Here is a 26,322-nt window from a genome sequence, read left to right as displayed (position 1 = left end):
AATCACTAACTCTATAATGATAACATACATCTGTTCAACATATAGCTGAACATCTAACTGTCACTGTAACTATTTGCATGGTGGTAAGAAGACTAAAATATATAAATACTGTTGGTAAACTTGGTATCCAGATTTCATTTCACACCTCAGCTCAAATAAACAGCTGGAGGCTGAAGTGTGATTTGTTCGTGCGTGTGTGCTGCTGTGTTTTTCCACCTGCTGACTCTCTCTCTCTCTCTCTCTTACACACACACACACACACACACACACACACACACATATACACACACACACACAGGCTATACAAGAGTCAAACTTTAGGCTCTTTATTTTTATATCTGAAAAGTAATAATGAGTTTTGATAATATTTTTAAACTTAAAATATAAAAACAGAGACGTAAGCTGTTTTTTCTTCAGATTTCCCTGCATTCACACCCAATAAACGGTTCTATCTATCTATGCACATAGTATAGTGCAATAACATGTTTCTCTGTATACAAATCATCAGCAATGACAACTTTTCTCATGACACCTAAATATATTTAGTCCAGATCTGTTGCAATACATCTTATACATGTTATACAAACTTTCACATGTTTATTATAAACCATAAAATCCAGTCAGCCGGCATGAATAAACATAAAGAATATAACTGTATGTGAATAATGATATAAGAAATGATTACGATATATTGGTGCCCAGAGTATTTTACATGATGTCACACATTAGGAGCAATTAAGTGGTAATTAAATGCATGTAATATAAAGGCATGAACAAGGATGTTTGGAACATATGTAGTGTGTAGTACTGGATATTGTGTAAGTTCAGTAAAATAAAGTATGTCGTTCTAATTTTATTCTACAAAATTGTATAGAAATGATTATATACATGAATGTAATAGCATTAAATAGCAGGATTTTCATGCATAAACATTTGTGTCTGTTGTCATGTACTAAAGCTATGATGCAGTCACTTTTACACTTTAATACTTGGCACAACAACCAGTCCAGTCCTCCATACCGGTGGAAAATAAACCCTATTATTGATTTTAAATGTTCAGAGAAAGAAAAAAAAATGCTAAGTTCATCAATCGTACATCCAGAACAAAATTACCGCCTTCATAAGCCGACTTTTTATATTCAAATAAGAAGAAATTGATACGCAATAAAATGGAAATCACAACACATAGACTTATGTAAATGACAGCAAAAATACAGATGTACTCTAATAAAAACAAAACACCCACAGAACAGAGAGGAATTATTTCCTGTAATATTATAATGTTATAAACTGGATTGAAGAAATAAAATAAAGAAACAAAAGGAAAGAACAACAGGGGAAAAGGTCAGTGACTTTCTATGAATATTTCAAAACTCAATACACACTGTTCGGTTTTTAGTAAAAAGAGGAAGGAACAGTCAGGATATTGTTGTCGAAGGGACAATCTTGGATGCGTTTCCATAAAGATTTGTAATACTAAGCACTTAATCTGTACCTGGTAGTAACCTGACCCATATTAGTATTAGTAACTAGTTGTTGTAGTAACTATTTTCTACTTTAAATGTTCAGTGTAAATAATGAACTCCTTGTGCTGCTCAGTTGCAGACTTGCTCTTATGTAAATGTCTTTGTTAAGCTGTTTGCTTTTTTAGATTATTTTTTAATTGTAAACCACTGCAGTGATAGCTGGAATGAGATACTGTAGATCTGTGCTACTGCCTGAAGTTTATGAGTTGATTTCCCAGGCAGAGGCAAGGTTGTGCTTATAATAAATGAAGACCTTTAACTGCTCAGCTTTGTGTTTGGATTGGATTTTTATAAATCTCTAAGGACTAACTATCTGTCAAAGAAAAAACAAGTACACTATATGGCCAAAATGATGTGGAATCCTGACCATCATAGCCATATGTGCTTATTTTTATTCCCTTGTTGCTGTTATAAAAAACTCTACTCTTCTGGGAATGTTTTCCACTAGATTACGGAGCGTGGCAGTGTGGATTTATATCCGTTCAGCCACAATTAGTGAGGAGGTTTTGCTTTGTGCACAGATGTCATGCTGGGACAGGTTTAAACCTGTTCATGTCAGTAAAGGGAAATTGTAACACTACAGCATAACATGACATGGTATTTAAATGTGTACTTCCAACTATGTGGATATAAAACACATATTGCCATTATGTTCAAGTTTCCACAAATATTTTGGGCATAGAGTGTAAATGTAATTGAGGTGAATATAGTTTTAACATGTACCCAAATACTCAAATCACTTTTCCAGCAGTCTCAGTGTAAGAAAGTCCAGTCTCCAGCTGGACCAAGCTCTGCTATGAAGCCATTGTTTGGCTTTTTGCTTGTTAGCTGAGTTATTTACTGCAGAATGACTTCGCGTGTCTCAGGAAGCTTGAACGCGAGCAGACCTCCACACGCCATGGCTGAGAAGGACAGGATGATGGGGATTATCTTAGTGATTCCAACAAACTTGGAGAAGACGAAGGTGCTAATGATGGCCGCCAACTTGCTCAGGCTGTTCAGCACACCAAAAGCACTCGCTCTGCAAAGAGAACGAGCGTGACGAAGAGCTCAGTCAATGAGAAATCGCTTAAACATTAATAGAAAGGAGAGAAATAACAAGGAAAATAAGATAAGATATTTATTATGTAATATTATAGAGTATACAGTCTATTATTTTTTTCATTAAGTACTTACAGCAGTAAGTACTTAATATATATATACAGCAGTAACATATTCAGGTTCTGCTGGTATATTCTGTATAGTGACATCATATCTCAAATCTGATTGGTTTAAAGGTGTTGATTTTTAAATAGTTTATAACACCATACAATTCAAATGACAGGTTTATATTGATGTGTAATTGTTTCTATAAAAATGACTTACAAAGGGATTTTTAAAGTGGACGATCCACATAAACGGATTAAAAATCTCTTGGATATTATGGATACCGTTTATTTTTATGATTGCATACACGTTCATGGAGCTTTCAACATTAAAGCTAACTAGAAACTGATTTTAAAAATATATCATGTTTTTAATGAACTAGAACAATTGTTGTTAGTAAGCTGCTGTGGTATGAACTATAAAACACTTCAGAATGCACTGTTTTTGGAAAGTAGGTAACTTTAGGATTATTAAAGCATCACAACCAAATCATCTATAAAAATTAATTCACTAATTAATTTGTTATTATTATTTTTTGTAGTCTGTGTAACTCTTTATAAATTAGTAGAAACTACTGAAGGATATATATATGGCAATAATTTAAAAGTAGTATTCTACAATAGTTTAGACATACAGTATGAACCCAAGAGAGGCTGAGAATTCTCCACAAGTAGCTGATGCTTGCACTCTCACATTGTGTGTTAATGATTGTATATGATATAATTAAAGGTCCAAAACACACCCAATGTAGCCTAAAATAATCAGGCAGACTTAACCTGCGTTCTTAAGCCATGATGAGGAGAAATATGACTACGTAGTTGACGCCATATATTTGTGCTCTACATAATACTCTGTAAAATCTGCTCTACCTTTTAGAGGCTGGATAAAGCTCCACTGTTATAACTTCAATTCCGTTCCAGGCGGCTGCTGATGCTGCGTAGAACAGACACTGGAAAGTGATTACAGCACCGGGACTGAAGCAGAGGAAGAGGAAGAAAGTACAGCCAGAGGACACCAGCATGGCGCTACCTGTGACCACACACACACACACACACACACACACACACATTTAAACATTACCGTATCTATTAATGCAGCTTATTAATGCTTTAGCCACATCAAAAACCATATACTTAACCCCAGTAACCAAACATACTGCAGTTTCTGTAAGAATAAATAAATAAATAAATAATAAAAAAGACTATTTAAGTTACCTGATGTTGAACTGTAATCATTTAAAGTCAAAAAAGTAGGCCAAGAATTTTAGAATCTTGTTATTTTTTTAAACTTGAAACAAGACAAATGTGTTTATTAATTTCAAAGAAAAACTATGATATTTGTAAGTTTAAAATAATGTAAATAATTAACAATTGAGTAGTGAGTAGTTATGACAAGTTATGATCCTCTGTGTTTTAAACTTAAAGCAATACTAAAATGTTTAAAAATGTATTGACTTACAGTATATTTTGTTTACCCTGCCTTTTAACTAAACCTGAAAATTAATGTCTTGTAATTGTTAAAAATACTAAAATATTTGTTAAAATACATTCTAACTGGACAGGATAATTTCATCAAAATGAATTAAAATAGTACCCTTGTTAAATATTTTTAATATTTGTTAAATGTGTTTTATTTTTAGACAAACTACAACCAGAGAAATAATTGACACCAGGGTCACCTATTATTTTAATCCGGCCTATTTTATCCATCAGGAAGCCTGCGATGATGTTGCCTGGTAGCACAGACAAGCTGCCTAGAAAACTGACTAAATAAATCAAGATGTCGTTTTCCTCCTGGAAGTTAAGATGGCAGCCCCTTTTGGGATGAGAAAATGTGACATTGATAAAGTTACAGTCGATGAACTTGGTGTCGGGCCATAAATCTGTAAAGAACGAAGCAGTAAAAAGGACAGAATTAGCGAGCAACTCGAATAAAATTGTCTGATGTAGTTGATATTCTGTAGTGAGTTGAAATACCCGTGTTGTAGAAGAAACTGTTTACGAGGGTGCAGTTCTCAAACATGGTGTCTATTGACTTGATGTCCTCGAAGTAGCAGTCTTCAAAGTGGGCATCTATAAACCTCACATTTGTCATCTCTATGCCAATAAACCTGTACGCACAGTGCCCAGTAATAAAGAATCAGTGAACGATCAGGCTTGTAAGCTTCTTAACTTTATCACATTGCTGTGCTATCATATAAAATTTCTATTTCTGTTTGATTGGTCAGAAAGTATTGATTAATTTTCTATAGCAGCAATAAAATAACTCTGTCTGTCACAACTCAGGGCTCTCTAATCCCAGCTACAGACAACTCTGTAACCCTAATCCTAGTTTGTCAGATAATAAATATAATTAAACACCAATGATAACTAAATTAAAAATGTTACGTAATACATCCATCCATTTGCTGCACACAGAGTCAAGCACCGGGAGCCTGAAGCACCTGGAGAACATCCCACACACACACAGGGTGGAGGCAGGAATCAATCCCCCAAACCCTGAGGTGTAAAGCATGTGTACTAACCACTAAAACGTTCAGTAAGGTGTTCATTTACTCATTTATGGAAGGAGTCTCCAGTGCCAGAGCATTGTATTTGACTGCAGAAGGTTTTACGGCTACTGAGAGTCTTCAGACTTTAATTATTTTCTATTAAAATGACAAACTGTGAAATCTTTAGCATATTAACGACAAATTTTGTTGTTCCTTTTAGTCAGAACTTATTTGTTATTTGCTAGGTTTGTTCTGTACGCTATGTAGCTTGTCCTGTGGACAAATAGAAAGAAACAAAAACATACTGGTCACGATAATAATGGGTCTCCTGGTGAATCTGATTTTTCAGAGAAAAGTTGAAATGAAAGTATTCAATCTTGTCCTTGTGAAATATCTTGGTGTTCGACTCGTACTCTTCATACTGCAGGTGTTTTATCTGGTCAGGAAACCACACTGAAAGGCCGTAATAGCTACATTGCAAATGGAAATATGACAAGATAACAAACATGAAGAAACCTGTAATGGATTATCATTGTAAGACATCTGCCCTGAAGAGCAGTAATTAATAAACTAGTGCTGGGGAAAAGCAATTGTACCCAAAAGCCATTGTAAACCAGACAATGGCAATGAACAGTCCATGGAGTCTCAGTTTAGGGCCTGCAAGTGACATCAAGTTCCTCATCACCTTTAAAAATACATGACGAAAAAAAAAATCACTGCATGGTTTTATAGTCAGGATGTGTGAAGCCCTGGTTTTAGGCTGGATTTACATCATACCTGCTTGACCAGGGTCATTTGTCTGACCATGAATCTCTGAAAGGCAGTTCCAGTCTCGCTCTGGATCTCAATGAAATCATCTTCCTGAGTTTGAGAAGCCTTAAACTGGGAAACCTGACAAGTAAAAGAAAGGGATAGTTAGCATTTTGCTTAAATACAGCACAGCATGTAACCAAATGCAGTCAGGTTGATGGTCCTGAAAAATGCTTAATGCTTAGATTGTTAGCAAGAAGGATAATTTACAGTAAAGATAAATCAGGATGAAGTTTTGGCTATGTTGTAATTAAATATTTGATTTTTGGGACATGTTCTGTTATCTAATTTTTTTTTAATAATTTTTACAACATACTGTTTTACTATAATAGCTTTAGAGAGACCTATACGTTGATTTTAATGTAATTCAAGCATCCTGGCTTCTTTTAAAAGACCATGCATCTGTAAAAACTTCACAATGATATGCAGTGTTATACAGTCCCTCCAGGATTTAGTGATTTTGTGATCACAGAAATAAACGCAAAATCAAGCAAACACTGCGGGAAATTGGAGGAGCTTGAAATTTTTTTAAATGACTACAGATTTTCCGCAGATTTTGGCCAAGACGTGCTGCATGACGTCATCACAACACGCATTCAGCCAAACTCCCTCTTCGAGTACAGCTATCATAGAAAGTCAGTACAGAGGTGTTTTCATGGTAATACTTTAAATAAAGAATCCTGTACTTGCAGTTTTACCAGTTGAAAAAAGCACAAAAAATAATTTAGAAAAACTTTGAAGAAGAAATTGATATAAGCTGCAAAATCAAGCATTCTTGGCTAGAACAATCAGAAAAACACTCCTAGAGAGAATGAATAAAATACAATGAAATATCTCCAATTAAAGTGACTTGTGTTTGGACAGATGGATGGAATGATGAGATTACTGAACATTAATTAGGACTAATTAGGACATAACTTTTTTTTTTATCTACATTCTAATTACCTCTAAACCAATTATGTCTACATCAATGTCACTTACTGTAAAAGAATGCAATGTGCTCAAATTGCCTATGCATAAAAAGGTTTATGATATGATATTCTCTATACTGCACTGTAAAATCAAACCAACAACATACACATCACTGTCTCATTAATGAGAAGAGTATACAATAATGAATGATTAGTGTTAACATACATACTGTGTAATACTTATATTCCTCTTATTCCTTCATCATCACATGTCTGTTGATTCACTATTCTGGTTCTGGTAATATTTAGGTTCAAATGCACCAAATGCTTTCTTCTAAAATGAGTGAAATACACTGAGGTCTCAGCTGATTTGAGCTATAATCTGTGTTAGGGAAATTCTCTCTATTGTTAGTGTGTGCTGTGATTCCCACACCTGAAACACTCTCTCTGGTTCACCTTTCGCTCTCCAGTTGGTGTCATGGACACGTCGCAGGATCATCCAGGCCTCGTCATGCCTTGCATTCTGAAAACACGGTTAGAGTTTAAACTGAGGTGTTACAGATATCTTATAGGCCATATAGGAAGAAAGAAAGAAAGAAAGAAAGAAAGAAAGAAAGAAAGAAAGAAAGAAAGAAAGAATAAAATTCAGAAAAATATACACTAAACTAATAAATAAGGTCGGCATATATTAAGCCGTGTTTGTACATGTGTATATTGTATTAAAAATAACTGTACTAGTAATGACCATAAAAAATTGGCTGCCTGGTGGTACAATCAATTTGATCCTGAACTTCAAATGTACGGTCTTAAATTAACATCCTATAGTGTTTATACAGTACAGTATATCCACTTGGACACAAAGGAACTCTTCCCCAAAATCTGTTACTGTGTAGAAATCCATCCACTTTCTGTACTGATTATCCTACACAGCGTTCCTGGGAAATCCTGAAGCCTATCTTGGGGCTTGGGGCACCAGTTGGAGCACACCTTAGACTGGGTGCCAACTCATCACGGGGCACAACTGCATTCACAGACTTACACATCCATTCACACACTTCAGACATTTCACATATGCCTACAGCACATGCCGTTGAAATATGGAAGGAAACCAGAATGCCCAGAGGAAACTCTGCACACATGACAGTTGGGAGTTGAAGCCCCAACCCTGGAGGTGGGAGGCAAAGTGCTGTGTATAATCTTGCTAAAAATGTACTAATCACTTCGATGTACAGAATCACTGTGAAACTGAACATTTTCTCTACTCTGCCTATATAACATGATTACCTCAAGCAGGTAGCGTGGGCTCTCAGGCATAAACACGAGTCCAGCAAGAGCAGCCACGGCGGGCAGGAAACACACCAACACAAACACTCTCCAGCTGTGGAACTGGAACTCAGAGCCCATACTGTAACCCCATCCTGCAACACAAGCAGAAATATCACCACTTTACTTTTATAACAAGGCTTCTTCTCACATCTGATCTATCTCTATGTATCGCTAATGTTACCCTAAACATGCAAAGATATGGTTCCTTTCCGTTAAGGAAGAAGACATCTTTAATAATATATATATTTTTAATTGGCAAATCATAGGGTGACTAGTAATGTGCACTTTTATTATAATAATAAATACAATAGGGTTCCAGCACATTGGGGGATCGGACCCCTAAAATCTTGACCTACTTTTCAAGTTTGATTTAAAATTGAATAAATATAAGTTAGTAAATATAAGCACAAGATATCAGAGAGCCATTCATTTCATTTCTCATATCTTTAAGAGATATTCATTAAATTGTTTGATAAATTAGGTTGGCTGTTTTATACTAGAATTTAAAACTCCCTGAGGTTTAGACGTTCCTCCCTTATAAATTACATTTCTTTCTAATTCGAGGCTTATTTTTTTCCATGTATGAAGCTGCAAATGGCGAATAAATAAAGAGTGATATTTTGTAAGGAATACAACATGATGGGGCATGAAAACACATTCCGATAAAACAAGCCATGTTTTCTACTTGAGTGGAGAGATAAATAAAAATAAAAAATATTGATTAACAATTTGAAATAATGCCTTCTGGCACAATTATATTGTCAGATATTTGTCAGACTTTGAAGAGAAATATCGTAATTCTACAGTAAAATTTATCTTTTTTCTAGCTTATTACATTTTTTCCTCTTTAAACTTATTTTCCCCATTATTACAATGAGAAGGGTTATAAAACGGTTTAGCCTTTATATTGTGTGATTCGTTTTGTTACTTTTAATAATTGTGTACGATCTTTTTGTAGAAAAAAGAACTGCAGAAATTTTACATATTTTAATCCACAGTAAGGACAATACATTTTTATACGTTCATCAACACACGAGTCGACTTTCTACTGCCGTTGCCTGCTGTACTTCCTTTATATCTTGAGTGACAGATGTATCGTCCAATCAGAAGTAAGACTTCCAATCACAAACTATACCTACCTTTTCAGGTTTGTCTGAAATGTTGTGTTTTCTAAAATGTCATTGTTTTTTCTGATTTGTTATTTTGTTTTCTGCTTTGTTATTTTGTGTTTGAATTTATTTTGTTTTCCGAAATGTTATTTTGTATTCGGAATTGTCGTTGTGTTTTCTACTTTTATCTTTTGTTTTCTAATTTGTTGTTTTGTTTTCTGATTTGTTATTTTGTTTCCAGATTTGTTATTTTGTTTTGCATATTTGGCCACTGTAGCTTTGAGTGATGAAAACAGAAATGATGGTTGAGTTAAGAAAGTTAGTTAGTTACACAGTAACTAAGGGATAATTACTGTGACTAAAACAGAAGTGTCTTATTCCTACATTTAAAATTGTAGAATTTCTGCTACCAATAATGTTAATAAAACTATAAACAGTTGTTTATGCAAGATCCACATCAGCCGCTTGAAGTTAACAAGACAATAAAAAAGTAGCTTGTCATGTTACTAAGAATCTGGAAAACTGTGCCAAGCAACTGACTGTTGACAAAGCTGACCATGGAGATTCCGTGATATAAAATGTATATAATGTCTATGCACAGAAGACTTTATCATATCAACGTTTTATATTCCTTTATGTGGAGCATCCACCATAAAGGTACCTGTTTATAAATACTAATAAAATGACTCTTCAAAACTGTTTGCTTGTCGGTTGCGTACTTGGGAAACGCACTTTTAACCAATCAACCAAACAAACCACCAAGTTTGTTCTTAATTGGTTGTTAATTGGTTTAGTTAGAGAAAGAATGGCAGAGTTTATATCCAATTTGGTACAGAATAGCTATGGAAAAAGTTAGGAGCTGTTCGTTTGCCGCACGAGAATGATGTTCAGTTTGAGATGGAAGGAGGGACAAATATTAGTTGCTAAGTCAGCAATTTTTTATTAGAGATTTTTCCCTAATTATTAGAGAAATTTGCTTTATTAGAGGCCTTTGCTTTTGTTTTCTTTAATTTTACTCTGGATAAGATTAAAATTGCCTTTTGCTTGAAGTTGATTGCGAGAGTGTGTTTGTGAGTGTTGTTAAAAGGGCATTTACCTATAGATATTTTGTCAGCTTGTTTTCTTTGTTGTTGGACAAAGACTGTTCGAAGGACCAGAAAGCATTTCTAAATCCCGGCGTGGTATAGTAATACCCCTGGAAATGTGGGAGAGGGCGTTTGCTACTGTTCCTCGCGTGTCGTAAAATACTGTTTTTCAACAGGTTTGGCTGTGTGTCACCAGGTCTGCGAACAAACTGAAGGAATTGTTTACTTGTACTTATGTAAAAGTGATTTGATTGGCTCTTTGAGAGTGAAGATGCCATTTGTGTTTTTTTTTTTCTTTTTCTTTTTAGGCCACAATGCACCCAAGCTACATCTCAGACCTGCAGTTTGGGGTTGTGACCTTGTATGTGGTCCCAGTTTAGTTTAATGGTTGTGAAGAATTTTGTCTGCAGTATTTAAGTTTCTGCATATTTCAAGTAATTTAACTTTTCTTTTTTTAATTTTAGATGTACTTAGTATTTATTTAGTATCCGTCTATTTAAGTTTAAATATTTATTTGTTTTGTTATTCCATCTCCATTTTTTTGGTAAATACAATTTTTTTTTGTGTTATTCACTAGTCCAGTTGATTTATCGTATTGTAATATCTAGTTATTTTGTTGGTGACAAACCAAAATAAACTCTCAGTAACCTGGTGCTCTGCTGTGTATAGTGAATGTAGGCTCGGGGTGTTTACAGATAGAAATGGCAATATCAGTAAGATGCTTTAATCTAAATGTGAGGTAATCTAAATGTATTATTACGCAATAAATTATATACGTATTATAAAATGTACAGAATTACTGTTCACATAAGAAAGGAAACGATTCGTTTTATTGCTCATACTCATCCCTGTTCACATCCTAATTCATATTTACCCTCTCACTTACCTAAACGGATGCTTCCAGACTTGCCCTCTGATTTTTAAATGATAATTATGGTCTTTATCACCGTGACGATGATTAGCATAAAGATGCTGAAGGTTAATACTGTTATTACCATAATGAGGGATGATTCCCCAGGCACTGAAGGAAGCATACAGGCCTCCCAGCATCCAGAACAGACACAGCCAGCTTAGATGCTCGCCCCGTTTATCCATATGCAGGAACTCAGCGAAGTATGTGTACACTATGGGGATGGAGCCTCCTATACTGTAAATAACAGAGAAGCACTGGGGATACAGTACAGTACAGTGAGTGAACACAGTGATACACAGATGTTTTCTATAAGGGGAATGTGAACTCTAATACACTTATACATGTAGTGTAGTGCTGTACAACACTTGATGAAGCTGTTAACACTTTTGAAAAATGTCTTATTCTCATTGAGAGTTTTGGGGTGTGAACGTGTTAAAAGCAAAAGTATTTCACCACACGTATGTCTTTACTATCAGTAAAAGATTTCAAACTGAAAACAAAGTGTTGCATTTAAACTGATCAACTTAAATAAAGACTTTATGTCTGCTCCCAGAGCTTAATAATGCCATATAATGTATTTCACTCTAACAGCAGGTTTCCTCATTTGAATGAGTGGAAACAAACAATTTTATTTATAAAAATAAATTCTAATCAATCTTTTATTTTCAATAGTGAGAGCCAGAAATCATTTTACCTGAATTTATAATGTGATATAATGTTTTTTTTTTTTTTTTTTTTTTTTTTAATATATATATATATAAAAAAATAACATTTATTCCTGTTTAGGAAGATATTAGAGGGAAATTTGTTGGTGGTACAATATAATGTACTGAAAAGAAAAAAATCTAATTCATTTATAATGTGTAATAAATTATATGTATAATTTTAGCGATTTAAAAATGGTTCCACAAAATTATTTCTTTAAAAAATCAAACAATTTCAAATAAATCCTCACCAAGACACTTTAAGTAGATTAAATGTATGTTTTTTAATTTGTTGAAAGCATGTGTAATAATATCAGCAATCATCTGGCAATGAGTGACTGAGATTTGTCATTAAAATCTACCTTCTATACCTGTAGTGCCTTTGCTTTATATTTCACACAAGCCCAATATTGTATGATCAGTGAAATATATGCATACAGTAGGCTTCCATTTCTAAAGGAAAGCTCGAATTACCCAATTCCTGAGCAGAGTCTGCAGAGGAGGAAGACGCCGTAGCCCTGGGCAAAGGAGGAGAGGAAGGAGAAGATGCAGTTGATGCCTAGAGCATTAAGGAGACAATGACGGCGTCCCAGTTTATCAGCCAGACCACCCCACACTACAGCTCCCAGCATCATCCCCACGTACACGATCAGACCTACACACACACACACACACACACACACACACACACACAGTGTGCATGTATGACATGTTACATCTTACATTTAGATACACAACACAGATATATACCATTAAATTAACACCGTTTCAGTGCGGTTAGAAGAACAAAAACTGTACAAATTGTACCGTATAACTTATTTAAACAAAATATGAATCCTGAAAGAAATAACATTAAATTGGTAATATAGAAAGTATTATTATTTTTTTTATATTGTTAATTGAAATCTTAACTGAAATTTACACAGTTAAAAGTAATCAATCAGCCAAAAGACATTTTCTGTCCAGTCGATGCTTCTTTAGTTTTGCACTTTATACGCAACTATTGCTGTGGCTCAAAGGTCAGGAAATTATAGTTTTTAGAATGATTATAGAAACCGAACCCCAACCCCAGAGGTGTTAAATGCTAACCACTAGCCTACTTTCAATATAAATCAAAATTTTAAGTAGCTCTGACAACAGTGATGATTGTAGCAGTGATCCAATTTCAATAGAGATGAAACAGCTTATATTTTGTGGACAAATAGGTTCTGTTGACATTTTGCACCAGTACAGTACATGCATGGTGCGATTACTGAAAGTACTTCCATTCAGTAAAATCTGTCATGTCATATATACGTCCATCTTTAAAGTTCATTGTTTCTCTTTTTCATCTATTTCATCTTCTGAATTGTTCACAATACTGAGAGCATGTCAAGAGATAACTGAAGGCCTAGTTCTGTAATAACACAATTGATGAAGCGAGAGGGCAGATTTTAACCACTAGAGGTCTCACTTTCACATGGTTTCTTTTCTCACTCTTGTGGAAATGTAGGAGCTGGAACCATTATTTCATGAAATACAGAATTGTTCACTGCATTTCTATTATATCTAGCATTCTATTATATATAGCATTCTATTATACAGCAGATATAACTCCAAATGTAGTGAATCAATCAGGGCCTCTTTGGTGTCTGAATTTTGATTAATTACCTCTAGGCTAACGCATCATGCAAACTGAACGCCTTAACATATCATTTGCTCATAAATATAGTATTACCCAAATCCATTTTGTACAAATCTATGTTGTACCTGATGATTTGTGTGGAATGACAACAGAATGTGCGCTGAGGAAAAAGTGAGCCAGATGTCAACATGGCTGTATACTGGCTTCTTGTCCATTTTTGTAGATACTACAAAAAACAGTTTGAAGGAATTCTCAGGTAAAGTAGGTGCAGTGATCGGTGTGCGGGGAATGGGGGTGGGGGGTGGGTTTGCATGTTCTCCCTGTGCCTCGGGGGTTTCCTCCGGGTACTCCGGTTTCCTCCCCCAGGCCAAAGACATGAATTGGCATCTCTGGAAAATTGTCCGTAGTGTGTGATTGTGTGAGTGACTGAGAGTGTGTGTGCCCTGCGATGGGTTGGCACTCCGTCCAGGGTGTATCCTGCCTCTCTCTCTCTCTCTCTCTCTCTCTCTCTCTCTCTCTCTCTCTCTCTCTCTCTCTCTCTCTCTCTCTCTCTCTCTTCTTCTTCTTCTTCAACTTTGTCTCTGCACTCGTCATTACTCTGCTTTCACTGCAGTTGTGACACTTCCATTAACCTTTCCTCGTAAGTGCACAGGCCAAAAAAAAAAAAACCCTTTGGTCCCTCCATCAGTCCATCGTTGTAGCATTAGTCCACTCAGACGTTCACAGAGATGGCTTCTAAAGGTGCTTTTATCTGGGCTGTGTTATCAGGTCACTTTGTATGAAAAAAGAGAGACTCTTTTTCAACATAGCGCTCCAGAGACAATTTCTTCTATGACAGTAAATTACTTCTGTGTATTACTACATATTAGGCACAGTAGATAAATAAACATGAGTGCATTTTTCTGAATACAGATATTCACAGGTCAAAATTCTGATATGAAAGTGACATTGGAGGTAGACAGGGAAATAGTGGGAGACAACAAAATAAAATGTGTGAATGGAATTGGTGAGTTTTTACTTTCATGTTGGACAGGCTCGGAGAAAACGGTATGTTGTGAACCCATCCTTCATCATTAGTAGTTGCAATAATTCACTAGAATGGACTACTGGGACAATATATTTTGAGAATAAAACAACTGAATTAAAATATAGACAAGGCATCACTCATCGATTTGAGATCAGATACAAAGTCTTGTGATGTAGCTGAAGTTGAAGCATCACTCAGAGGCAGAATTCACACACCATAATGACAAAAAAATCAGGTTTAAGGCACCATCACTTTGTGTTTTAAATCTGAGTAAAGATAAAGATCCATATATCTATCACATTAAACAGATGCAGATCATGTCTGTGTGTTACACCCTAAAAATAATTACATATATATGTACTGCATAATTTTATATCAGTGTTGTAGTGTCTCACTCTGACTTCTCCACCTGCCTCCATCTGTGCTTTACTACATGCTAATGATTAAATGAGATTGACCGTTAGAACCTCTTTCAGGATTAAACTCTCCCTAAAACGATGCAACCGTGTAGCCTGTCAAACCTTTAAAACAGTAAACCTCTCCTTGATTTCTCATTGCAGATCTTTATTCACTCTGCAGTATTTGAATGTTCTAACATTAAACACAACCTGAAGTCCTCAAACTCCACTAAGCAACTGAATGGCATATGCCAAGCATCAGTCAAACTCGAACAAGATTAGTATGCTGTATATATCAATTATACACTGGGAATTCATTTCATGCTCTTACTTTACAGCTTAATGGCTGTTAATGGCTGTATGGGTGCAATAGCACTAAAAAATAGAATGGACTACCTATATATAAAATATATATATATATATATATAAAGAATAAAAGATACTATATATATATATATATATAAAGAATAAAAGATTTGTTTAAGCCATGTACTCAGCAATTGGTGGCTGTGAAAACCTGTGATATGGAAAACTGTTATGGTTTGGAGAGCTTGTTTGTGTTTCCATGGGCTGCTTGTCAGCCATTTTTAGAAACTCCTAAATGCCTCTTCACTCCATCCCTATCTCAGCCTAAAACTGGTAAGCACCCAGCACTGACTGATAAAACTACAGTATTATTAATAACATTGCCGTACAATGTTAGAATGTTAAAACAAGCAGGGAAATGGCAATATTTTATAGTCTCAAACGCTAATTATGCTAATATCAGCGCTTAAAATCCTCAAAAAACACATTGCAGAGAAATAAGGGCAGTACAGTTCTCTTGAACATTCTTACAAAATATCGGACATGTTTATAATCTTATAACTTTGAAACAGAGGAATGTTTGAGTGCTCTTTGCAGTGATGTCATGACAGGGCTCGCCAATGCTAAAGCTAGCATGCTAAGTCTAGTTAAATCACTGTAGATTCTATGGGTAAAGCTTTGTCTGCATTGGCAAGTTTGGTAGGTTGTAAACAAAAAAATATTAACCTTATTCTAATTTCACCTAAGAGACCTAAAATTTAAATCTGGACAAAATTATTTCTTTTCATAAATTTACCTTAAAGCTTAAATATACTATATGGATTATAGTTATGGTTTTTATTCACTCTTTAAAATTCTACTTCTAACTTGAGGATTGCTTTACAATGAATGAATCTTTAAATATAAATCTGATTCAGTGTACATACATGAAAATAGAAAAAAAAAGTCCTGGATTCTATTTCCAAAATTTTCACTTACCCAGCATTCCCTTGTTGGCATTGGAGAGGCACATGTCCTTCTCTGCACTAGGCAAAGCAAAGGCCACTACAAAGCACTCCACACCATCAGCCATGAGTGCCAGGCCCAGCACTGTGAAGAGGGTCCACTGGAAGCGTCCATGGCCACAGTCCTCCATGATGCTTTCATACTGCTCAGCCAGTGTCTCCTCAGATTCTAAGGAGGCCAACTTGGCCTTCAACCTGGCCTCCCGACGAGCTGCTCGGCGTGCCTGCTTGATTTCATCTGGGTGAGGAATGCCCTGATATTCCCCATCATACATCTGATCATCCTCATCCTGCCCTTCAGTGACATCACTGGCTGCATCCTCCTCCTGGCCAGGATAGTCAGATTGGTAGGGGTAGCTGTCCTCACCTTCCTCTCTGTAGGTTTGCTGGCTTTCTCCTTCATTGCCTTGCATGTTGTTTGGGTAATGGCCATCCATTTTCACCACAGTTTTGAACTGCCTTTGTATCCTTCAAATCCCAGCTGGCTGTATTAGCATAATCCTCAGAAGGCACTTTGTCTGGATCTCCGATTCACTTTTCCAGATGTTAGTAGTGATCACAATATCCTATTTATGGGTTTCCTGCTAGAATCTGCAGTTGCACCATAGGCCTCAGAGTCAATTATGGATGTTAAGTACTTCTCTTTGAAAGCTTATATAGAAAGAGAGAGAATATTATTGAGTGTGATCAGTTATTAAAAGAATGTACTTTAATTGGTAGTAAGGTGCCACTATTCACATATAATAGACGTGTACAGTATTGATCCAGTTATACAGATAGTCACAAGTTACTTGCATGTGCGTATAACAAAAGAGTATGTAATACTCAGCTCTATAATAGTCAGCTCTATTGATGACAATCATAATGACCTTCAATATTAAGGAGTTAAAACATGTCAAGGAATTAAAGAAAATAAACCATGACTGGGTCGTGCTATGCGACATAAACCTGAGTTACAGTTCCCACCTAAATCCATGTAATCAATGTCATGAATACAAATAAAGAAATGTGTCATTAAGGTGTCATTTCTGTAGACTCTCCAATTACATCATACACTCTGTAGGAATTTTCTAATACTATGGTGAGACCTCAAAGGAATTAAGGTCTAACCATATGCTGTACACAACATTATACTTTTATTATAATGTTATTTTTATATTTCCTTGGACAAAGTGCAGCAAAATGATATTTTCTTTTGTCATGAAAGAAATGCAGTTTAATGCACAATTCAATCTGTTCATGAAAATGGCCTTGTTACAAATATCACCCCTTGAAACAAATCCTCAGTAAGACATTTTTTTCCGAGAACACTGAGAAGGTTCCCTGCTCTTCTTAGACTATGATATGGTTAAGAAATTGTGTCAAGAGCTGTTATTTAATCCATCTGTACTGTGCGGAATTTCATTCTGCTGAGTGATACAGAGTGCAAAAGGAAAGCGAGTACAAACAGGAAATGGAAATAATGATGCTGATAATAGTCAAAGACGAATAAAAAAGGCAGAGAATTATACCAATAGGATGTCGAACTGCAATGCTTTATAAATCTGATTCTGAAATGAATTTGAAAAGTTGCATGATTGTATAAGTGCTCCACACTTGCAGTGTATATTAGAATCTAATGGAGTTACATTCAACAGCAGGTCTGACTGATGCTACAGTACAGATGCTACAGATGAAAAGGGATTACAAAACAAAATCCCCTGTTTTTACTCTGCAGCCTGTTTGTCTCTGGTGTTTCAGACTTTTACATTAGTGCTTTGAATGACATTAGAGCTAGTAACAATATTTAAGTGTGTTATAATGTATTTTATACAACAGCACTAATAAATTGGTCAGAAATAGTAGGTTTGACTGCAAGACAAATCACAGATCTATATAAAAGCACCTGCTAGAATATGTTATCATTTTTACAGTAACAGCTCATTCCTAGTGTCATACTCATTATGGCACTTGTGGTTAGCACGTTCGCCTCACACCTCCAGGGTTGGGGGTTCGATTCCCACCTCCGCCTTGTGTGTGTGGAGTTTGCATGTTCTCCCCGTGCCTCGGGAGTTTCCTCCGGGTACTCCGGTTTCCTCCCCCGGTCCAAAGACATGCATGGTAGGTTGATTGGCATCTCTGAAAAATTGTCCGTAGTGTGTGATTGTGTGAGTGAATGAGAGTGTTTATGTGTGTGCCCTGCGATGGGTTGGCACTCCATCCAGGGTGTATCCTGCCTTGATGCCCGATGACGCCTGAGATAGGCACAGGCTCCCCGTGACCCAAGATAGTTTGGATAAGCGGTAGAAAATGAGTGAGAGAGTGAGAGAAGTCTTCAATCCCAGTCAGGGGAGTTGTAATGTTTTTAAATTAAGTTTCTTGTTAATATGATGCATTTATTTGCTGAAATAAAATCATAAAAAAGGGATGGAAAGAGTCTTCATAGCTGCTGTAATGTACGTGCTAACAGAAACATGTTTCACCGACATTCCATAAGGATGAAATAATCCTACAATTAACGATTAAAAAAACTGTCATTCTATAATGAATAAAAATATCGCTGTGCTATAAGAGGAATAAAACACTTTGAAAGGTGTGGTACAAAACAGTAGCAATAACTCGACTTTGTTGGGCCGCATCACATCACTCGTTCCTTACAGACATGTACACCACATATAATGTCTGGATCTGATTCGAAGTTGCTTGAATAGATAAAGTGAGTCTGCTTTTGTCTATGGACACCATGAAGGACATGTTTGCTTCAGTGAGTCATCTGTCAAAATACCACAGTGCCTCTGATGTTTAAAAAGAGGATTTTGAAGACCCCTTTGGGATATAATTATCTCTAATATATTCTTAAAATAAGCAGTATTTGGACATAAGGAATTATATATAACTACTGCTTATTTTTAGATCACTGTCTGGATTGCAATATGTTGGATTATTTCTAACACTATTGATCAAGCCAGAAAATTAAATAAACAATGCAACTCGACATATTAAACAGACATATCACCTTTACGAAGGGTCAGATCTACTTAATGCGCCAGTATTGTGGAGAGATACCGCTTTGACATTGCCTTTGCGTTGGCCGCAGGACATACTTTTAATCCTGAAATCCAAAAACGAACAAACGAACAAATCCGAAAAATGAACAAATATACAACTTACCAGCATGTCCATTTCGTTTTGCTACTAAGAGGTTTTCTTAAAAATAAATGGAAGAATAATTCCAGGATCGAAAATTTTCAAATGCAAACCCTGTCGGTTTAGCAGAAAGTGATGGGACAGACCAGAGGATTAGGATGCAATCTCACAACCAATCCCCCCCCCCCTCCACCTTCCCCCACACCCCCAATCAGCTCAACTCTAGAGAATTTCCCTCCGCCTGGAGCTGGCAGGCTGAATGATACACTCTGTTCCAACCAGAAGAACATTGAACTTTACAACATGAAAATAGTACAGAAATAAAACAAAAGCTCTATTGCTACTGTTCTCAAGTCATCTCCAAAAGGTCATTTCTTTTGTGTGTAGTTACTATGTGCCAATGTGTTATAATGGAGGTCTTTGCAGTATCTTGGTAACATCACAAGCTGCATTATTTCTTATGAGTGACAGAAAAGTGAGCCCTGGTAAGGCAAATGCATCTTATCATTGTTATAACATATATATGTAACCATAAATTGAAAATAAGCACATGTTTTTGATAGTATTGACAAATTTCAGTGCTAGAAAAGGATTTAAACCCTTTTGGATGTGCTGTTATTGAACTTTGCATTGTGTTTCACCGATCCATCGTTGATATTTTTTCCTATAACAGCATGCCTCATTTGTGTTACTCCTTACTTGTCTTACAGTAGGATGTGAATTGTAGCTCTATCATACTACTGTATTGTGTTGAATGTTACAACTTAGATGCAAAAGCATGACATTTCATCCCTTTGTTCGTGATATACTTGAGCACTGGCTTTGCATTTGAACCAAGACTTTCAGACTTTGACTCAGACCGGATGTTTATTGCTCCATGCTATTATTATAGGTGCTTCACAACCTACAATATTATATCCTGCTGCAAATCATTAAGGCCACCAAACTGCCGCCATTCCTTTGCACAACAAATTGAGTAGCAATTTAAAAACTTTAGGTTAGACTTCAATGAACTCACTTAGGCTAGGCTTCTGAGCTGCTAATTTGACTTGAAAGAAAATCTATATCAATGCAATGCTGCTCAGTAGGAAATATGTACTGGCCTGGAGCAAAGCCTGTGTTTTTGGTCAGAACGTGCTAACATCTTTCACCTCACACTGTTTACTAGGCAAAACAAATGAACATGCTGTCAAGTGTCCACTCATATCTATTTGGTTTGGCTTGCTAAGACATAACCATGGCTAGGTGATGCCTTGTGCAGAGGTAAAGCTGCCTAATCCCTCAGCCAGATAATTCTACCAAAGAGGATTAGCTCCACCCAAGCAGAGGCATTGGCTAAATTTAGATCACACATTCCCCCTGTTTGCACCACCCCTCTGTTTTTTCATGGTGGTGTAGTTTATCCAATCATCTTTCAGTGATTTAACCAGGTCATTTGTGCGATGTATAAGGTAAAGCCTAAAAAATGGTGCTTAGTGGAAGATGGTTGGTCACATTCAGTATGTTCATCAATAATCAGTGTCTCACACCAAAAATGAGTCTTTTTGTTCCTAAAAACGTTAGTTAGTTAGCTAGTTAGTTAGTTAGTTAGTTAGTTAGCTAGTTAGTTACAGTAGTTAGTTAGCTAGTTAGTTAGTAAGCTTTATAAAAATCTCAAATCATCAATCTATATATCTAGGAATAGATATATAGTATTTTAAATTTTAAATTAATATTTTTAAATGAATTTTAAACTTAAACTGTATGTATTCATTTATTTATTTTTATGCTTATTTTTTTTTTCTTCTTCTTCTTCTTCTTCTTCTTCTTCTTTTATTATTATTATATATTGATTTCTTTTTTCCTCTCTTCTGTTTCAAATACAAAAACAAATACAAATAAACTGAAAAAATTTAATCATTGAGATTAAAGCTCTTTTACAAGAGTGATCTGACCACGAAGGTCACAAAATACACGACAAAAATTAAACACACAATAACAATGAACATAATATAATCATAACAATCTATAATGATATATCACACAGATAATCATTTATTTACAAGTGCCATAAATTCATCCAGTAAAGTTATTAAGTTATAAGTTATTCCACGTTGATGAGGCATTAATGTAAAACTTTTTCATCTCAAAGCCAATGCAGGAAACATGAAATTGAATAATATCATTCGAACAAAGATTGTAATGTTTGTCTTTAACAGAAATAATTGATGATGAATAAGTATTTAACATCCACATGTTGATTTAGAAATAAAACAATACCAGTGTGAGAGAAACCCAGACGATTAGCGTAGATGAGTTTGAAAGCCATAATGAGTTCGAGTTTTATTAGCTTCTTAGATTAAACTGTATCTTGGCGATTTTTTTTTACTTCGTTACCTCATGATTGTGGAGAAAAACTAAACTGTGAAATCACTTGCAAGTAGAGGAGGTGTACAGCTTTGGATAGATAGCTCCATCTAGTGATTCTTTAGGACAATTCTGTCAATTTAGCATGTGAATGTGTCCTTATCTATATATATATACACAGAAAGAAAAGAAATGCTATAAAGACATGACTCATGGTGTATTCATATCCTGCTTTCTATTAAGTGCTATACAAATGAAATTAAATGTAATTAATTATAACCATATTATCATGAAATCAATTTAATGTACAATTCTGATTGAGTTTTTTGGCTGTACCTGCTACCTCATGATAAGACAGTTACGCATGTCCCTAGCTGTAAAAATGGGTAAAAAGGACATTGCTTGAATTTGCTAACATGCAGTATATCTATAATACAGGAAATAAAATGGGAAATTTAACTGATAGTATGATAGTACGATAATATTAGTTTTGCATCCAAGTAAAGAATAAAACAGGACTGGGCATGCTGTAATAGGAAAATAATCAATGTTTGGTTGGTATGATGTGGCTGGAAAACAAAGGTTATACACTAGTTTTATAACACTAATCAGAAGGTGGGGGTTCATGTTTCATCACGGCCAGTTTGCCACTGTCGGTCCCTTGAGCAAGGCCTTTAACCTTATCTGTTCCAGGTTTTGTAACATCACTGATCCTGTGCTCTGGATCCGGATTCCTGAAGCTGGGATATACGAAGAGAATTTTACTGCACTGTAATGCATATGTTACAAATAAACATGGAGACTGCATCCAAAAAAAAAAAAAAAAAGATAAATAAATAAACATATTTTATAACATAAATCATATAAATCTAAAACCGCACCATATCAATTAAATTAAAAATGTTTTATAGACTTTAATACAGAAACAAGTATGTATTTCAACACACAAATTAATACAAATCTATGATTTAAACTATTAATGCCATTATTGTCTGAGCTGCTGTTGAAGAAGATTAATCTACACCTTTTGTATTGTTTGGAGCTTGCAGGTTCGAATCCCGACGATGCCACCTGTAACCAGGAGCCAAGCGAGCAACATTGGCTGTGCTCTCTGGGTAAGAGGGATGGTATGCTTTCTCTCCCTTGTGGCACTAAACAATCGTGGGCATCTATGAGCTCATGTGTGCCCTGAGATACAGCATGAGCTACAGCTCAAAATGAGACAGTGGTTCATGTGTCTAGCTGGATGTCATAAGTGGGAAATGGCAGGTGACTAAACTGGGAAAAATTTGTTTTCATTTATACTGTAACAGAATTGTTCCTTTATCACACTTGGCTTGGATTCAGCAAAATGAATATATGACTAGAGTTTAATCAGCTGTTACACTCAAATGACACTTGTTCATTAAATCTAGTTTTATGACAGTGTAAATGATCGATTAGTTTGATCTATTCTTGTCTGTGGGTAAAAATTACTCGTGAGGTCAGCTGCATGCAGCAGTGTCTTTTCTGCACTTTGCTTTGAGTTCTTAATGCTTTGTGGCAAAGACTCGACCCCCGCCAGCTGCACTTCCTCCCCCAGCAAGCCCTTCAACTTACAAAACCGCTTTTGTAGCAGCACAAAGGCTGCATGTACTTCTTTGTGGCATGCTTGCTCCTCATCTCCCTACTTTTTTGCAGTTCTGCAGACGAGACGTTACAATTCTACACACGTTTCTTCTCCCCTGGCGACAAACAAATGTGTTCAAGTGTGGCTCGGCATGGCTGATGGAAGAGATGCCTTTCTCCTGCTGGTTCCTATTTATCTAACACCAGAACTGCTTGCTTGGGAAGACAGTGGCAATGAAAGGATTAAAAAAAAAAAAGAGCTCCGTCCCTGTGGCAACACTGTATTACAGACAGGCATGTGCTGATACTATATTTCAATCACATGATAATTACTTAACTGATGGTTAATTGGTTAAAGGGTTCAGAAATCTACAATAGACCCTTATGACACTTATCCTTGCCTGAACCCGGAGTTTTCTGATTTTTTTTTTGTTCTCTAAAGCATCAAATAATAACCAAGATACCCTGAAAATAATATTTATTTTAAATTGACAGCTTTTTATTTCCCTTGCACTGAGCTCTGACAAGGTGAAATCCACAGCTGCTTGTCCACATACAGCTCAAATCAGATTCACACCGCATTTGCTGGCATTACAACAAATCCAGATGTCCTTGTGAAACTCCATGTCATTTCACTGTGGCAAATTAAGGAAGCTTAAACAAATAAGGATATTACTTGTTTATTCCTCAGCACATCATTAAGGATTCTCAGTAGGTTAACATTAGGGGCACACAAGCAGACCTCAGGGCAGTGGATTTATATTGAAGTCTGCTACTATCCACTAGAAGAGCTGTTCACTGTCTCTGAATCAACCTTACTGTAGGTCTCTTACCTTTAGTGATATTTATATTTCTAAATACTTCTTGGTGTCTTCCATGCTTTTAATTTTACTCTGATCAAAAATATCTTGTTGATAAGTCAGATTTTGCTTGTAGCTACTAGTATCTTGTATCAAAGTCGTTAAATCATTTTAAACAGATTGTCTGTATGGTTTTGTGACACTCTATTCATTTGTACCAGTGTGCACAAGCAACAGTCTCAGGTTCAAGTTTGAAGGCAGCAGCATCATTAGCATATAAACCATATAAATCAGGTAATTACATCTTATTCCTAATAATTAATCTGTAGTAATGATTGTTTTTGTTCACCTGTTTGAATTTCTTAGCAAAAGGAAGTGTATAAGAGGACAAAGCAAATCTGTGAACATTTACAAGTTAGAAATAAGAAGTGAAGAGAGAGAGAGAGAGAGAGAGAGAGAGAGAGAGAGAGAGAGAGAGAGAGAGAGAGAGAGAGAGGGAGACAGAGAGAGAGAGAGAGAGAGAGAGAGAGAGAGAGAGAGAGAGAGAGAGAGAGAGAGAGAGAGAGAGAGAGAGAGACAGAGAGAGAGGGAGAGAGAGAGACAGAGAGAGAGAGAGAGAGAGAGAGAGAGAGAGAGAGAGAGGGAGAGAGAGAGACAGAGAGAGAGAGAGAGAGAGAGAGGGAGAGAGAGAGAGAGACAGAGAGAGAGAGAGAGAGAGACAGAGAGAGAGGGAGAGAGAGAGAGAGTGAGAGAGACAGAGAGAGACAGAGACAGAGAGAGAGAGAGAGAGACAGAGAGACAGAGAGAGACAGAGAGAGACAGACACAGAGAGAGAGAGAGAGAGAGAGAGAGAGAGAGAGAGAGAGAGAGAGGGAGAGAGAGAGACAGAGAGAGAGAGAGAGAGAGAGAGAGAGAGAGAGAGACAGAGAGAGAGAGAGAGAGAGAGAGAGAGAGAGAGAGAGAGAGACAGAGAGAGAGAGAGAGAGAGAGAGAGAGAGAGAGAGACAGAGAGAGAGAGACAGAGAGAGAGGGAGAGAGAGAGACAGAGAGAGAGAGAGAGAGAGAGAGGTCTCTCTGCATTTTGCTTGTCTCTCTATCACTTCTTAAACAGTCGCGTGCCTCCTCCTCCTCCTCCTCCTTCTCTTCCTGATGTTGCCATTAGAAACGCGCGCGCCGCCGCTGGAGCTAACGAGCTTCCTGTAAGCGCACGAGCGCTGTTTCTCATAACAAAGATCAACAGTGCTTTTTATTTTTAACGACTTTAAACAGCATTTCTGTAGCTTTGTTTTGGAAACTGTGCGATATTAAAAGTTTGTCAGAGCCATGTTTAAGGATCGCCTATGTGTCTGAAAAAGGGAAACATTTGTGATACAATCTTCTGAAGCTGAGGTAAGTTAAGCGATGCAGCAGGAACTAATGTAATAACTTCTGATATACAACTAAACACAGTGAAATGTTCAACTGTTTAACAAACAAACTCACAACTACTAAACTTCATAAAGGTTTGTATCTATCCAGAGTAGAGAGAGAGAGAGAGAGAGAGAGAGAGAGAGAGAGAGAGAGAGACTACATATATATAGAGACAGAGAGACTACATAGAGAGAGAGAGCGTGTGTGAAAGAGAGAGTACATAGAGAGAGAAACTACATAGAGTGTGTGAGAAAGAGAGAGAGAGTACATAGAGAGAGAATACATAGAGAGAGAGAGCGTGTGTGAGAGAGAGAGTACATAGAGAGAGAAACTACATAGAGAGAGAGCGTGTGTGAAAGAGAGAGTACATAGAGAGAGAAACTACATAGAGTGTGTGAGAAAGAGAGAGAGAGTACATAGAGAGAGACTACATAGAGAGAGAGAGCGTGTGTGAGAGAGAGAGTACATAGAGAGAGAGAGCGTGTGTGAAAGAGAGAGTACATAGAGAGAGAAACTACATAGAGTGTGTGAGAAAGAGAGAGAGTACATAGAGAGAGAGCGTGTGTGAGAGAGAGAGTACATAGAGAGAGAAACTACATAGAGTGTGTGAGAAAGAGAGAGAGAGTACATAGAGAGAGACTACATAGAGAGA

The 26,322-nt window shown here is 36.3% G+C and overlaps 2 protein-coding genes across 2 annotated transcripts in view; one reads left to right on the top strand and one right to left on the bottom strand.

Moving 5' to 3' along the window:
* Positions 1 to 344: 344 nt before the first annotated feature.
* Positions 345 to 19,665, bottom strand: sv2ba (synaptic vesicle glycoprotein 2Ba). The gene is made up of 13 exons (XM_060884706.1): positions 19,531 to 19,665; positions 16,355 to 17,031; positions 12,496 to 12,676; positions 11,400 to 11,551; positions 8,169 to 8,302; positions 7,318 to 7,407; positions 5,941 to 6,054; positions 5,760 to 5,848; positions 5,469 to 5,633; positions 4,649 to 4,782; positions 4,351 to 4,554; positions 3,542 to 3,701; positions 345 to 2,547 (listed from the first exon to the last, which is right to left on the bottom strand). The coding sequence occupies exons 2-13, from the start codon at positions 16,815 to 16,817 to the stop codon at positions 2,364 to 2,366; spliced, it is 2,070 nt and encodes a 689-aa protein (XP_060740689.1). The 5' UTR covers positions 16,818 to 17,031; positions 19,531 to 19,665; the 3' UTR covers positions 345 to 2,363.
* A 5,770-nt stretch (positions 19,666 to 25,435) lies between these two features.
* The window catches only part of LOC132855584 (A-kinase anchor protein 13), a 77,794-nt gene continuing 76,907 nt past the window's right edge, over positions 25,436 to 26,322 (top strand). The window contains exon 1 of the mRNA XM_060884659.1: positions 25,436 to 25,649. The gene's annotated coding sequence lies outside the window, so the exon portion shown is untranslated. The remainder of the gene's footprint in view (positions 25,650 to 26,322) is intronic.

Source organism: Tachysurus vachellii, chromosome 1 (assembly GCF_030014155.1).
Source record: "Tachysurus vachellii isolate PV-2020 chromosome 1, HZAU_Pvac_v1, whole genome shotgun sequence".
In the NCBI taxonomy this organism is placed as follows: Eukaryota; Metazoa; Chordata; class Actinopteri; order Siluriformes; family Bagridae; genus Tachysurus; species Tachysurus vachellii.
This window is presented reverse-complemented; position numbering and strand designations above follow the sequence as displayed.

Excerpts from the sequence above, each read along its gene's own strand:
- sv2ba (XM_060884706.1), bottom strand. The coding sequence starts at position 16,817 with ATGGATGGCCATTACCCAAACAACATGCAAGGCAATGAAGGAGAAAGC. Across the intron at positions 12,677-16,354 it reads TGCCAACAAGGGAATGCTGG|GTCTGATCGTGTACGTGGGG; the intron begins GTAAGTGAAAAT and ends GTGTGTGTGTAG. Across the intron at positions 7,408-8,168 it reads GCCCACGCTACCTGCTTGAG|AATGCAAGGCATGACGAGGC; the intron begins GTAATCATGTTA and ends CCGTGTTTTCAG.